Source organism: Apodemus sylvaticus, chromosome 9 (genome assembly GCF_947179515.1).
Source record: "Apodemus sylvaticus chromosome 9, mApoSyl1.1, whole genome shotgun sequence".
NCBI lineage: Eukaryota > Metazoa > Chordata > Mammalia > Rodentia > Muridae > Apodemus > Apodemus sylvaticus.
The window spans coordinates 108,142,748-108,159,242 of NC_067480.1; the positions used below are offsets into that span (position 1 = coordinate 108,142,748).

Consider the following 16,495-nt stretch of genomic DNA (forward strand, 5'->3'; position numbering starts at 1 on the left):
CTATAAATGGTTGATCTTTCTTCCAGTTTGTATCTTAGTACTTGCTAGTACGCTTTGATCTGCACAAAAGGGCACCTATTATTTCTAGATCTGCCTCTCTGATGGTCCCTTCCAGCCAGACAGAAAGTGAATCTCTGCTACTCAGCAGTCTCAAGCCTGAGAAGAGCTTGTCCCCATTTCAACAGCTGGACACGGGGGAGGGGAGGGTGAGTTGGGTGTCACTGCATTCCAAGTTGGAGACTCTTAGTTCACAAGGTAGGTGGGACCCATGTCTCCAGAATCCTATCAGCAAACATTCAGTTTTAGCGAGAGCAAATAAAACTTCTGTAACTGTAGGAAGCGTAACCAGTTTCTAGGAGGTGTGATGTAACGGATAAATAAAATAAAATCATTATCGTATAAATTTACATATTTACAGGGTTGGCTCAGTGTGGGGACATGCACACTTACACTACTGGTTCTGTGTGGGAACATGCACACACTACTGGCTCAGACTCTGCCCTTTAACTGAAATACTTCCCTTTCAGGTAAACATGTCTATGCTTTAGCTTGTGACATTTTTATTTAGGCCTTGCTTTAATAGCTGAGACATCTCTCTTGCCCATGTTCTAATGACTAATGTTAAGCTATTAGGATTTATTAAATAGTTGATTATATATGTATGTGTGTGTGTGTATGTGTATGTGTATGTGTGCACATATGCACATATATATGTATTGAACATATCATATTTCTGTTAGCTATTTAATCTGTACAATGCAGCTCAGAGGGGAAAATGCAATCATAAACCTGTTGGTACAAAGATAGGCAGTTTATTTAATATCTAATTAAATGTGGTCACCAGAGAAATTACAGCTTATGAAACTTTATCAGAAAAAGATTAATCCATTTCAAGCTCAGCCTGAATGTCACAAGAGAACTCATGAATTTAGATAGGAATCCACTTGTTATCCAGAGACATTTTTGTGTTGACTAAAAGAAACTGATATTACTAGCTATATTTATACCTACTTCTGTCAAATTCACACACTCTGTAGCAATCCTTGAACAATTACCGAACTAGAATATACTACTGAATGTTCTTCTATTTTTAAAAAAAAATTTTAAAAATATTTCATGACTTTATATGTTTCATTCTTTTAGAAACCAACCCAAAAATTATGAAAACATGGCATTTTAACTAAGAAACAATTTGAAAAGTGACTGGTATACAGTTATACACTGTAATAACATACTGAGAATTGAGGTTAGAGAAAATGATCCCTTCCTATCAAGGACTCATAAAGGCATGAGCTGCAAGGGAATCCAGACAGACAGGAAGACAGAGGCAGTCATACCTACTATGATGAAAACAGAATCTGGACACACAGTGTCTATGCTGAATAGTTTTCTGTCAAATCACACAAGTTAAGTCATATGAGAAGAGGGGACCTCTATTAGGAAAATGCTTGTAGGAGATCAGGCTGTAGGCCAAACTCTAGGACATTTTCTTAATTAGTGATTGATGTGTGAGGGCCCAGTCCACTGTGGGTGGTGCCATCCCTGGGATGGTGGTCCTGGGTCTATTAGAAAACAAGCTGGGCAAGCCATAGGGAGCAAGCCAGTAAGCAGCACCCCTCCATGGCCTCAGCATCAGCTCCTGCCTCCAGGTTCCTGCCCTGTTTGAGCTCTTGTCTTGACTTCCTCCAATGATGGACTATGACATGGAAAGAAAACCTGAATAAACCCTTTCCTCCCCAAGCTGCTTTTTGGTCATGGTTTGGCACAGCAACAGCAGACCTACCCTGGACAATGACCCAGCATAAAGTTCTGACCTCCAGACTAAAGCTGGAGCGGGGTGACTCAGTAGAGCCAGTGGGAGGTGACAGACAGCTGCTTTCCCTTCAGGCAGCACCATGGCCAGGCTATCTCATCCCTTTGTTCTGCCTCTTTCTAATAGTCAAAAGGAATATGGCCTACCTGGGATCACAGGGACACGGTTTGTGTGTATGTAACAGCGTATGTAAATTAGGATGGCTATTCTGAGAAACAACACAGGGTTGTCCCCCCAAAACTAAAATTTGAGGTAGTGCATAACCTAGGATTCCCAGTACTGGAGAGCCACACAAAGGGACTGAAGTCAGTAACCCCTGCAGTTGGGCTGTTCTGCATGGTGGCCAAGACAAAGATGTGGGAATAACTGAACGCAGCAGTACATGAGACCAGAGAAGAAAACGCGACACATGCGCCCACACACAGGAATGCCTTTCTGTCACAGAGAGAATAAAATCCCAAGTCACATGATCACGGGGGAGAACCCCTAGAACACGCTATTAAGTGAAATAAGCCAGACACAGACTTGTGTCTCGTGGTCTCACTCATACATACGAGAGAATGAAGAAGTCATTGAATGGGAGTCAGGGCAACAGGGCTCAGCAGAGGATGAAGGGGGCAGAAAAAAGGAGACAGAAGCTGATGGTGAACACCAAGTTTGAGCTCAGAATCCATGGTGGTATACTAACACAGTGGGGGTGGCTACGTATGGTTAACACTGGTGCGCTATTTCTAGCCAGTTACAAGAAACAAATGGGAATAGTCTCTTCACAAAAGCTCTAAGAATAAGCTTACACTCTGCCCGTGCTTTTGATAATACGTGGAAGTGTGGAACCATCACACCACACCCCATACACACATATCATGATAGTTTCTACTAAAAAGAAATAAAGAGTGAGCCTTGTATAGGAGGGAGTGTAATAGAATAAAGGGAGCCAACATCCACGGCACACTGTCGGAGCGCAGGACACCACCCAGGCCTCAGGCCTCAGCGACAGGTACTGCACTCTTGGGGGGGGGGCGTTGTTTGTTTGTTTGTTTGTTCGAAACAGGTTTTTAAGATTTATTTATTTATTTGTTTGTTTATTTGTTATATGTAAGTACACTGTACTGTGTTCTTCAGACACACACCAGAAGAGGGCATCAGATCTTGTTATGGATGGTTGTGAGCCACCATGTGGTTGCTGGGATTTGAACTCAGGACCTTTGGAAAAGCAGTAGGTGCCCTTAACCACTGAGCCATCTCTCCAGCCCTCACTCTTGGTTGTAAGCCTTTTACATGGAGTTCATCGAGACCAGCTTCACATCCTACTAAATGTGTAAGAATCAGAGTAGCCTCTCTTCCTGAGGATTCGGGGTAACAGAAAATGCTCCTTAAACAGAAAACTTACCTATAAATCAAACGAGTGAGATGACATCTGATTTCCAGGCTTTTTTTTTCATGAGAAGCAAATTATGTCAATAAATTAATCTTACAATTAAAACAGAGAGCATAATTATACTCTTATAAGTTATTAGAAAAATGATTTATATACTCTTGCAGAGGCATGTTTTTAAATAAGGCACAAAACCATATATTCACGTGGTAAATTATTTCATGACTTATAAAGCTGAATTAAAGACATATAAAAATTATGGCAAAACAATTTTTAAAACTCAGGAACAGCAGAACACAGAAAAAGAGACTGAAAATGGAGTCACAGGCCAACAGGAAAGGCTTCAAAAAGGTGACAGAAAAACCCTGAGAAGAAGCCCATGCAAGATGGGGGGGTGGGGAGCTCACAAAGAGGCAGCCGTTGTCCACAGTAGTGGCTGCCTCAGAAGCAGGGGGTCGGCTGCCCGCCTGCACGCGAGCCTTCCAGGACTTCCTCGACCCTGAAGAACAGGCTTGCAGACTAAAGGAGCGCTCCATGTTCACAGAGTCCTTAATGCTGAGATATATTTTGGTAAATATTCTACAATTCTTTTTTGTTGCTTGTTTGGTTTGGTTTTTGGAGAAAGTGTGTGTGTAGCCCAGGCTGTCCTAGAACTCACTCTGTAGACCAGGCAGGTCTCACGCTCAGAGATCCGCCTGTCTCAGCCTCCTGAGTGCTGGGAATAAAGGCGTGTGCTGCCACCATATTTTTAAGATGAAAAGAAAAAAACTTTACAAATATATCAGAATTAAAAATGGGTAAAGGACATGAACAGAAATCTATATTTGCTTATCATTTCCTCATCTCAGGATTACAAATTACACAGTTGAGACAGTTTCTTAGGAATGAATCATGCATATATATGCGTATGCGTATGCGTATATGTATATGTACATATACAAAATTCACTCATCTCTACAGAATAATTTATATTTGAGAAAAAGCTTTAAAATACTTAAAATGGTTTTACAGTAGTTACTGAAAAATAATGCAAGTAAATCTTGATCTGAATGAAGTAAATTTTAAGACAGACTAGTAAAGTTGCCCAACTCTATGAGATGTAATGGCTGAATCCATGCACTGAGTATTTCCAGACAGCCCAAGGACTGGCAAGGACACACTTACAACAGCAGGGAAAGTAAACTCAGTGCCAGTCGCATGCACCTTTATGACATAAGTATATAAACAGAACCAGAAAGGGCCATTCCCAGACACTAGGTGTGTGCTTTTCCAGAAGGCAATACTGTTGGTTTTTATTCAGTATTATGTTCCTAGTGTTATGTAAATTTTTACGACTAAAACAGTATTTTCAAAATCTTTTCTTCCCTTGGCACAAATAATAGTTTACAGGTAAAGTTTCTAAATCCTCTTTCTGGTGTTTCTTAGGAACCCGGGACTCTCAGTACCATAACTGAAGACTTCCATGGAACAGATTCTAACAACATGGCGGCCATGAGTGTGACTCTTCATACCAACATGCCGCCTTCCTCTCTGTTAGAGCTACCGCTTGGCCGGCCGTCTTCCCTCCTGTGGGTCTCTCTGTTACTTGAAGGGTTCTGTCTGCTCATGCTGAGGACTTCCCTCCTGCAGGAAGGGCTCAGCCCTCTACCTTGTCCACACGGCCTCCCAGGGTGAAGCTGACCTCAGCCTGCCTCGGGGTGACACCAAGTATACCCCCGAAACTCAAAATCTATATCCCTGGCCCAGAACAGCCTCCCTTCTTCAGCGGCTCTGTGTCCGTTGGGGCAGACTGTCCGTGTCCCCCTGCCCCTCCTGTCTCCTCACCTGCACATGTAAACAGCATCTCGGAGTTAGGAAGCTCAAGTCAGTCCATGGCTTTCCACTCTAGCCTGGCCCATGCGCTCCTTTCTCACCTCAGATGTAACTATCTTGTTCCTCTCTGCAGCTCTTTCTGTCACCAGTCAAGTTGTCTGTCAACAATCTTATTGGCTCTCCTTCAAAATACTCCCAGGGTCTAGCCTTCCCTTCTGAATACTGTTGGTACAGGCCAGTGAGATTCTATCCTCTCTTCCTGAGGTCAGTTTGACTGAAATGCCCCGCAGGCTTGATCTTGAGCACTTGAGTATTTCCTGACTGTGCAATGGCCAGCAGTGCCTCCAGTTTGAGAGGCTGTGGAGTCTAGGAGGTGACCACGCTGAGGTGGTGAAAGTGGGTCACCTCAGCTAAGCTTTTACAGCCTGGCCCTGGTTGGAGCTCTGCACTCTGCTTCCTAGCCCAATGCCGTCCATGTAAATGAAGAGCTGCCTCTCGCTCCTGACACCATGTACGGAGCCAGTCCCCTTGGCATCCTCTCAAACCGGGAACCAAAACACTTCTCAAATAGTTTGACTCAGTAAGAAAAAAATGAAAGAAAAAAAAACCCTCTAAAAATATTCTTTCATTTGTTTCTACTGGGTATTTTGGTGACAGAGAGAAAAGTAACTAACACACCTGTGCATAGACTCTATAACCTGTCACCTCATCCCCTGCTTCTACCTCAGACCACCATCCAGTCCAACAGCCAGACTGGTCCTTTCCATTCCTCCCTTACCTCATGGCACTCCTCCAGGCCAAACCATTCAGTGGCACCCAAGTTTTCACTCACGAGCAGCTGAGATCCCTCCTGTGGCCTGACAGACAGACCGTCATGGCGGGAAGGCATCCCGTCTCCACGCCTCTCCTCCTTGCTCTGTTCCAGCTTACTGTTTTGCAGTCATCCTGATGTGAGGAGATCTGTCTGGACACCGGGCACCTATGGCATGCAGCCGTCCCAGGGTCTCCTAGGCAACCCTCATGTCTCACCTCTCTCTCCTTCCATAGATCTCATATATCTCACTTTTTGTTTGTTTGTTCATTTCTAGATAGGGTTTCTCTGTGTAGCCCTGGTTATCCTGGAACTCACTCTGTAGACCAGGCTGGCCTCGAACTCAGAACTCTGCCTGCCCCTACCTCCCAAGTGCTGGGATTAAAGGCATGCACCACCACTGCCCAGCTATATCTCACTTTTTAAATAATTGCTCAAAATATTCTTCTTAATTTTTAGAATTTGTTTCATTTTTATTTACGTGCTAGCTCTCTGTGTTTGCAGGCATGAAGGTACATGAGTATACATGCCTGCAGATGTCCGGGGGTGGGAAGAGGCTTTCCCTGAGCTAGGGCAGCAGGTAACAGATGGCTGTGAACCACCTGATGTGGGAGCTTCGGGCATCTGTGAGAGCTCTCAGCAGCCCTCCGTCACTTCTCCACGCGCCCGTCCTTTATCAGCTTGCTCTCTATACTTCCCTGCCCACGAGCCTGCCCCTCCCCGTGCCCACAAGCCTGCCCCTCCCCGTGCCCACGAGCCTGCCCTTCCCCGTGCCCTGCCTTCTCCTCTCTCCATAACATACATCACACTCAATAAAATGGTTGACATAGACATTTTAGGAGAGCAATTAGTTCAGTTGGCTATCATGAAGCAGGGACAGCTACTCTGGAAATCCATGGTGAGGTGTTCTTCATTATCTTTCTTACTATCTGGAAAGAGTGACTTGGCCCTGCGTGAGAGGCTGCCCAGAGGGAGAGAGCAAAGACCCATTCCCCAGGAGCCAATAATCAAAGGTGGGTAAAAAGGGCAGAGTCGCCAGAGATGAAACCCAAGACGCAAGTGAAGCCAAGCATACGTTATGAAGAGACTGGGGTGCGGGGAGCCTTGGGAGGGAGGGACTGGAGTCATCTAAAGCTGGGAAGGCTGCCCCAACAGGCTAGGTGTTCCCCTTAGCTGTGAGAACGGCAGCCAGAGTAAACTTTGGTAGGGGTGCTATAGACAAGACGTCAAATGTCCATGGGAGAGCCAGGGGCCAAAGTCCTGCTTCTGAGTGCCTAAGACCACCAGGGCTGAGGGGGGGATCTGTATTTGTTGTTAGGGCTTCTACAGACAAATGAGAGAACTGTACACTTCTCCATTTCCTACTGTTTACCTTTCTGCTACACAGACAAGGGTCGACCGTCTACTGGGTATCAACAGAATGCTTAAGGCTGTACAGGCAAGTACCCGGAAAGCAGCAATGTCTGTGATGGAGGGATCTGTGAGGTAACAAACAGGGCTCTGGTAAATATGTGGATCGTGTTTGCCAGCTACGAAACACTGCATTCCTACGATTAATTGAAATGGGAACCGTGACAAGGAGGATTGATAAAGTGCAGAACAACACAGAGGAACGAGGCTGGGGGGTCATGTTAGAGGCACAGGGGTGTACTAACTGTATCTTGAATGTTAAAGTCCATTAAAACTTAATGCAACAGAGGAGGGAGTGTGGCTCTCCCCTCCCCCCTCAGCCCACCCTCATCAACTTCCTCATGTACACATATAAAGCACATATGCATGCACACACGTGTACTCACATGCAAAGAACCACATGCACACATATACATACATATACTCTCAGCACAGACACACACATGCATGCACACATGCATGCATGCATATACATGTGCACTCGCATGTGCGGGCACCACACACACACACACACACAGAGGAGGGCATTTTCTGTTGTGAAGACCCATATGGAAAAGGAGGGTCAGGGGAAGAAGAGAAGGATGAAGAGGGAAAGGGGAGGGGGTAGGGGACAAAGCATCTCTATAGAGCCGCAGCCTCAGCATTTATTTCTGAGGCTAGACCACAACTCAGCAGCTCATTTGCTATGTGCTGTGCATACATACATCAGTGGACACAGTTCTCGTTCTCCTTCACATCAGCAGTCATAAATTACACATCGGGAAGTATGCAGCTGCTCTTTCCTAACAAATTCCTGAGGGCTCAACATGGGGAGGTGCGTCCTGTCCCAAACAGAGACGAGTTCAGTCTTTAGCACAAAGGTGTAACTTAAACTCACCCCCTTAAGCTGAAGAGCTAATTTAGGACATATCTACTGAGCACAAGCTGCATCCACCACAGCTGGAGGACTAAACAGTCAGGATGAAAATCCCAGCCTCCGCCTAGTTTCTACCCTAATGTATTCACGGACTTCACCTCAATTCCAGATTCAGGCTGTCTGGGGCTATGGGCATAAAAGGTAAAAGTAAAGGTAATACAGCTGTCTGCACGTGTTATTTGTGATTATAACGCATCATTACTTCAGAGACTTTCTCTGAGGGCAGCCCGCACGCCAACCACTGTTGACCGACTATGAACTCACTCACAGTGTACAGCAGCTACTGAAAAGGGTTTACCGTGAACCCCTTTACAGTGCCATCACCAGCACTATCAGATCCGGACAGGATCTTCACAAAGAGGTGTCCTAGGCAACAGTGCTTCTGAAGGTATGCTGGTCCTGAACCTTGACCTTAGGGCGAACCAGAACTGTGGAGGAGTGGCCAACAGCTCCAGGTCACGCATGCAGCCGTGGAGGCGGCTGGGGCGGTGCTGCAAAAAGCTCCAACGAGGCTGGAGCTCCTGTAAAGGTAGTGCTGATGCTGGGCAGTTGTGTGCACACAGTGATGCTGCTGCTCAGCCGATCACGCTATGCAGTGTGCACCAGCAGCCCTGATCAGTAAGCCGTCCTGAGCATTTTAAGGTTCCTCCATCCAAATCTTGTTGATTCTGTATTTCATGTAATTGGAAATAAAGCTCACCGGTGTAACAGTTCACAAGAAAGCACACAAGAAGCAGTAAATATGATCCCAGACTTGGGAATACTACTCCGGTGGGGGCAGGGAGGAGGGAGGGGGCTAACCATTAAGCAAGGGAGGATTGTGTCACTGGGGCTTTGTTATATTGGCATGAGATAATCTCAGAAGTCATCAACATTTTGGTTATTTTCTAGCAAGTAAACACAGACACACACACACACACACACATACACACAACTGTTTCAGAAGCCCCAGCCCCTGCTTCTGTGAGACGTAAGTATATACAATGCTGCTGTTTTTACTTCCCGAGTCACACTGTGTCACTAATACAGCTGACCTCGGCCAGGGCTCACCCTATCATCTTTCTCTAATCACATTACTTTACTAACCGCTCCACCTTGTACCGCCCACTGTCTCTGTCACAGAACTACTGTCATTTTCTCTATTTCTGAGCAAACTGTTCAGCCACTTGGCCTCCAGACCCAGAATTTAAACCCAGTTCATGCTAGTCTGCAATCGGTGACCACCCTGTCTCCTACACAGTTAAAAGACTGCACATGAGTTTTGACAGAAGAGGGCTGAAGGGTACCCCTCCTGCAAGACTATAACTGTATGGTGACACCAAGCAGAGGCCTCACATTCCTGATTAGCCCCAGATTTGAAATCAGCACACACATAAGGCTGTGGCTTAAGAGGAGCCAGCCTTGTAATCCTTCCAGATGTTTTCTGGGGAAGGAAACTTTACAAGAATAGAGAAGTCAGGGAAAACAAAGCAGGCTTGCTAACGACCTCCTGCTGGGCCTGCACTCCTGCTTTACCCTCAGAGGTAGTTTCCCACCTTAGGGCTAGAAGACTCGGCTCTAATTTCAGTCTGAAGTATCCCCAGGAGGCAGGAGAACAGGAAGGACACCTCCAGGCAAGGGGACCTATTTTAATAGGCATTTTTTTCAAAATTGTTTCAATCAAGGATTATAAAGACCAAAGTCACTTTTAGTTAAGTATCTATAAAATGTCTGAAAAAGATTGAAGCGTTTCCATGTGCTAGCCTCCACCATGACCTTCAGAAAAACCTAGATGGAAGAAGAGCAGTACTTGCTCGGTGCACATGAGGCGGCCCTGACTCTCACCCTTCTCAACCTCTGCAGGCCAAGCAAGGGCCATGCTCCCAGAGGGCAGAGGCTGTGCATGCACACGTGCACATGTGTGGTGTGGGTGCTCCCAGAGGGCAGAGGTTGTGCATGCACACGTGCACATGTGTGGTGTGGGTGCTCCCAGAGGGCAGAGGTTGTGCATACACACGTGCACATGCGTGGTGTGGGTGTTCCCAGAGGGCAGAGGCTGTGCATGCACATGTGTGGTATAGGTGCTCCCAGAAAACAGAGGCTATGCATGCACATGTGCACATGCATGGTGTAGGTGTTCCCAGAGGGCAGAGGCTGTGCATGTACACATGCACATGTGTGGTGTGGGCGTTCTTAGAGGGCATCTGCATGGTGTGAACATGAGGAAATACCGAGTGTTATACCACTGATGTTGCTAAGCCACTCTGTCACAGAGAACCCACCTCCTTCTGCCCTGGGGAGTGAGAATGGGTACCAGGTGAGCATGATAGGAAGGATGAGACTACAACAGACAGGGAAACTGAGTCTCCTGGCTCCACATGGGAAGAACAATCTGACCGCATACTTTGACTTGAAAACATTATACATTTCAAATGTAATTAAGAAACTCCAACCGGTGTGAATATGTAATACACACTCTGTTTTTACAGATGCCTCCTAGCCCGACAGGCTGGTGCCGACTTTCATTTGGAAGAAATCCATTTTCATACAAAGGTAACTGAGAGTGACAGGAAATAGGAAGCCTACATCATTTATCTTCTGTGAACCTGGAACGAAATCAGCTAATTGCTTTTCTGGGAAGCTATTTTGTAGAATCACGGCATTCCATTTTTTCTGTTCTTGCTTGTGATAGGAATGGCAATTTTTAGAAAACACTAGTCATAAATATGCTATGTTTAATCAATACATCTTAAACTATTTCAGTGTATATTTTAACAAAGGAAATCTGATCAACCAAACAGCCACTCTATTCTTCTGGAGGAAGAACCAATCACAACTAACACTCGTAACTCAGTCTGTTAATTGACACTTGACTTTAGAGATCTCTTTCAGGACCAACAAAGCTAGGGTGACAGAGCTGGCTTTGCCCATTGGATTTTAAGTATGGTTCCCATGGGAACCATCAGATGCCTATGCAACAGTGTATCTGAATCCCTGCTATTGATTAACAGCAAATGTGCAGTAACAGGTACAAGTTTTTTGTAATACCCCTGAGAACACTGCAAACTTTCCAAAGGCTGACTCTGTAGTCTGTGACACACCTTCACAAGTCAGGGCCTACTTTCATATGTTTTTCTTTTCCAGAGTCTTCAGCCAACAGGTAAGCAAAGTATACCATTTCATGGCTCTGTCATGTATGTGCCTACCCCTATGGCTCAGCATATAAATAGGTACTAAGTTTGAGCCTGATATAAAAAACTTTTCAAATGAAAAGTTACAATTTTAAAAACAGTTTTATGGGCGGTGGTTGCACACACCTGTAATCCCAGCACTCTGGGAGGCAGAGGCAGGTGTATTTCTGACTTCAAGGCCAGCCTGGTCTACAGAGTGAGTTCCAGGACAGCCAGGGCTATACAGAGAAACTCTGTCTCAAAACAAAACAAAACACCCCCCCAAAATATTTTAAAACAGTTATATATAACTCATGAGTCAGAGATTGAAAGACCTTAATATTAGGCACATCTAAGTTTCAATGTAACCAATGCTCAGGAAGAGCGTTACTAACCTATTTATATAGTTTTTTATGTTTTATAAAAATTGCACATCCCACAAAACTGTATTTACACCTCTATTTAGTAGTCCCCAAAGGCTAACCCTGGAATCACGTTGAGATATAAGAGAGTGTGTGTGTGTGTGTGTGTGTGTGTGTGTGTGTGTGTGACAAAAATAACTCACTTCAATTGGGAACTATGCACTATACCCTGTCCTATGATGTTGTAGAATGCATGCTTCAGCCATTTGTTAAGTCCCCTGCCTCTCGCCTAACAACAGATACCTTTCCAAGTGGCACTCTAGGGGAGCCCCACTTAATGAGGGGTGGCGTCAAGAATAGGAGACTCAGCTATAACAACAAAAATATGTTTTTCATTAAACCCGAAACTGAGTTGGGGATAAGGCAGCTGAGAGGCAGGTGTATGGTTAAGGAATCCTCTTGAGGCTTTTAACTTCCACATCAAACCACACTAGGTTTTCCTGCACTAATTATCCATTATTGAAGAGTAAAGAATTATAACAAATAACTCTGTGGCAGCAGACGGAACACAATTGTTGTAAAGGAAAGCACATGCTCTTGACGAACTATGAGACCAGGCAAAGAGATTCACGTCTTTCCACTTTTAAACAAATAATAATCAGTGTTACTCTACAAGGGTGGTGAAGGTGAAAGAATATTCTTGGGACTAGAAGGCCAATTTTAAAATTAGTTTCGACTGTGAGATAAATTGCAAATTAGAAGCTAAGTGTTTGAGAGCAATTTATTCACTTCATGGGGATAGATATCCTGAAGGCGGAGATCACTCTGTAGTTTTTTGGGTTTTTTTTTTTGTTTTTTGTTTTTTTTGTTTTTTGGGGTTTTTTTTTTTGTAGATTTTTAATATCTCCTGCACCTAGCCACCATCTGACGAAGGCTGTACTACAAAATGCCAGACAGAACAGCTACTTGCATGTTCTCCCTCCCTCCCCTCTCTCAAACATTATTTATATGTAGCATGTCTTTCAGAATGTGGATGCCTCACAATGTTCTAAGTCTTATTTACAGCTAACATCCTCAAGTACTTGAGGAATATAAATTATCCTGTGGTCAATTTCTCTATATTTTCCTAGAAAACCCTTCCTGTATGTTACTGGAAATAAGTGTTACTAAGAATGCATTTTCAGACTGGGAGTATTTTTTAAGGTACACACACACATACATATACCTACACACACAGACATGCACACACAAATATACACAGAGACACATATATACTGACACACACATACACAGATGCACACACACGCATATACATACAGACATACACAAAGACATACACACACAGATACACATAGAGACACACACACAGATGCAACGTATACATACAGACACATACAAACACAGACATACATACACACACACACACACACACACACACGAGATTTTTAACTGCTTGGCATGTCAGATTGTCTTTCACTCCAGAAAGCAAAAGTGTAAAAGTCTATATTCTTCCAAAAGAAAGATATAGTTAATAAAATTCAGTTTCTATGTTGTTATTGTGTGTTTTACTGGAAAGGCCCACAACTACCAACATGCAAAAGGGCATTTGTTGACCTCCAGGAAAACAGTTTAAAGAGCCTTGTCGTGTGCAGGATGGGAAAACTGAGAAGCAGATGCCATTTTGAGCGAGTCCATTCCTCACTGTGGCAGTGAACTTCACAAGCACGCATGGTTTAAGAATCAGATTTTGTTCTTCCTAATATGCAAAGCTTTTAGCTAACCCAAAGACTGAGTCCCCTCTCCTACCAGCTCGAACTGATTCCACAAATAACACTCTAGCTGCCCAGCTTCTGCCAATATGTGCCAGGCCTTGTTGGGACCCTCGAGTGGAATAGGAGAAGGCAGCAGACTGTTGATTTCCAATGCTGTACACAGAGGCGACGAAGCTATTTCTATGCGTCACTCTGACCTCTTCCAGATGCCCCCCTCTCAGGCATGGCCCCCTTGCTGTAAAATCACCGAACAGTTACAGAGCATCAATGTCCCTGATCTTGGTTCCTCACAGGGCAGTGCAACAGTGTCCAGAGTATGGACAACTCACCATATGACTGCCTAAGACAGTACGGGGATCTTCGCAAGGCTGCCCTGGGTGTGGAAAACACAGCTCGGCACCTTTGACCAGAATTGACTGCCTTACTGGATTCTAAATGTACAGTTACCTAATAAACAGGAGTTGCTGGCATATGAAAACATCATTTTAACAAGGAATCAACTAAAAAGAAAATTGTAAATGGATCCTTGGGGGTATAAGTCGGCCACCACCGTTCAAGGATGGACTAGACTTTCTCTGCCAACAGAGATCATTTGATAGAAACGATAGAACCTAGGGTCCGGGGGAATTCACTTTGATATGGTGTCTCCATGTGTTTCCTACAAATTTGACAAACAAATGCCTAGGCCTGGAGAGATGGGTTAGCGGTTGAGAGCACCCGTTGCTATCTTAAAAGTTTTATTCTCAGCATCCATGTCAGGAGGCCACCCGAAATCCCGGGTCCCAGGTATCCATCATCTCTGATCATCTCTGTACTCACATGCTCAGACAGACAGACACACACACACACACACACACACAAACACACACACGCAAACACACATGCAAACATACACACATACAGAGAGAGAGAGAGAGAGAGAGAGAGAGAGAGACATACAGAGAAAGAGAGAGAATTTTAAAAATGAAAATAAATCTTTAAAAAAAAATGCCTGGAAAAATTACATTTTGTTTTCCCCATTGCTAAGGTTTCCTGCTTCCTAACTACTAGGATACATCACGAACATGTAATCAAAAGAAGTATCAGTTCACACCACATTTCCTAATTAAACCTCAGTCAACACCTCCTGGAATGCAGACAGTCTGCAAAGGTAATGGGGTCATGTCCCACTGGCCCACGGAGAGTTCTGACCAGAGAGCCAGAAACGCTCTACTCAGTCTCATCAAAAGCACAACGGGAAGCATCAAATCCTTTGTCTCATTTGGTTATTAAATCGGACTAAGATGTGAAGAACACACCAAGCACATCATTACTCCATCTTTAAAGAAGAACATGTCAAAGGGAAAAACAACTTAGCAGTTCCTAAGAATGGTGTTAGGGAAAAACCATTCCAGCTTCAACGCTGCATCACGGGGAGTAGCGTGTACCCCTCACAACTGCCATCAATCTGAAATCAGCTACGAGACACGCGACTCTAACAGGATTGCTCTCCACCCAGATTTAAGCAGCTAGTCCCTGCCTTTCCTACGACCTGCTGTAGGCTTGTGAAGGATGCTCACACTGGATGTATTCATGCCACACATTCTGAAATGCAATGTGCAAATCTGGCAGAACAAAATCAAAGGGCAAAGCAGGGGCATATGAACTCAAGTACTTCCTTCTGAGAACACGTACATACAGCCTAACACAAGCACCCGGGGAAAGACTCTGGTTAATATGAATGACTGAATCATAAGCTTTATAAAGTGAATGGGATACCTAATCTATGGGAATGTCAACCTGACTTAATATTGATTTAATACTTGACAAATTCTTACTTATACACTGCATAAATTCAAACTCCTTTAAGAAGTTTATCATAAAACTTCTCAAATTTGATTAAAACGTTCAGAGTTCTGACCTACTTTATGGAAATATTTTGCCTCCTTGAAAGCTGAAGTACATACAACCTTCGAAATGTTTTATATTGCGGCTTTATATATCTCAGTCAATACCATCTTGTTCACAAGACTCCCATGAAATGAACTGAAGGAGGCATTCCGTCTCTAAGGAATTCCCACACGACCACATGCGCATTTTCAGTATAAAACAATCCTATGGAAATATTAAAAACTATAACGTCTACTTAAGTGCTCCAAATCTTACCACATCACTGGGGAGGCGGAAGGAGTAGAAACTTAAGACTTGAATTTTCAAGTCAGGCCACTACTTCCTCAGCGTGGACCTGGCAATGAGAATGGACTCACCTCTCCTTGCTTGGGGATGCCGAACTTAGCAAGCTTGGCCTTGGCTCTGGCTGACTCTGGTTTGTTGGCTGGGACCCCTCTGTAGGCTGCGCAGTGCACAGCAGTTTCTGCGGATGACTTAAGCTTAGGAGATTCATCAGGAGCCTGGTCCTGGCCATCCATTGGCCGCACGTAGGCAGTTGGTTTCTGCTGCACCAGGCTGGGTTTTGAAGCCAGGGATGGGGGAAAGTTCTGAACACAGTGTCCACTGCTGCCGTGCTTGGCTGCCATTGCAGGTGGCCTCTCCTGGGTCTGAAGCCCCGCCTCCATATTGCACACTTGCTTGGCCCTTGTCTGCTGTCTGCCAACACCATCTCCAAGCAAGGTCCTGAGAGAGCCCTGTTGCGCTGAGTTGGAAGAAGAAGGCAGTGATGGTGAGGACGAGGCTCTCCACACACAGTGAACAGGTTTTGCATTGTGGCTCTTTGAGATCAGTACAAAGCAACTGCCTCATGCCCCTCCTTACCTGCTCTCTGTTGGCCAGCGGATGGCGGGTGCCCGGCCTTCTGCCAGCCCACGGTGCCTCTCTTGCCCTGCTGCACAGGGACAGCTGTGGGTGTGGAGGACGCAGTGCTACAGACGGACGAGGGCTGGGGCTGGGCTCTCGACTCTGCCACAAAATGTTCATCGATCTTGTTGACGGGAGTCTGGGGAACACCTGGCTTGGGGACGCCAACAAGATGACTCTGGTTGGATCTATCAGTTAGGAAGTCTTTCATCTCATCATAGCTCCCTAATGTATTCTGGATCCGGTTGGAGAGCTCATCCCCCTTGTTAGTCTAGAGAAAGA

The 16,495-nt window shown here is 44.9% G+C and overlaps 1 protein-coding gene across 4 annotated transcripts in view; it reads right to left on the minus strand.

Annotated features, from left to right (window-relative positions):
* Aff3 (ALF transcription elongation factor 3) overlaps positions 1 to 16,495 on the minus strand; it is a 498,796-nt gene that overhangs the window by 355,433 nt on the left and 126,868 nt on the right. For all 4 annotated transcript variants that reach the window (XM_052193067.1, XM_052193068.1, XM_052193066.1 and 1 more), the window contains 2 exons: positions 16,172 to 16,484; positions 15,667 to 16,052 (listed from right to left, as the gene is read on the minus strand). In XM_052193067.1, the coding sequence (XP_052049027.1) occupies positions 15,667 to 16,052; positions 16,172 to 16,484 (699 nt within the window). The remainder of the gene's footprint in view (positions 1 to 15,666; positions 16,053 to 16,171; positions 16,485 to 16,495) is intronic.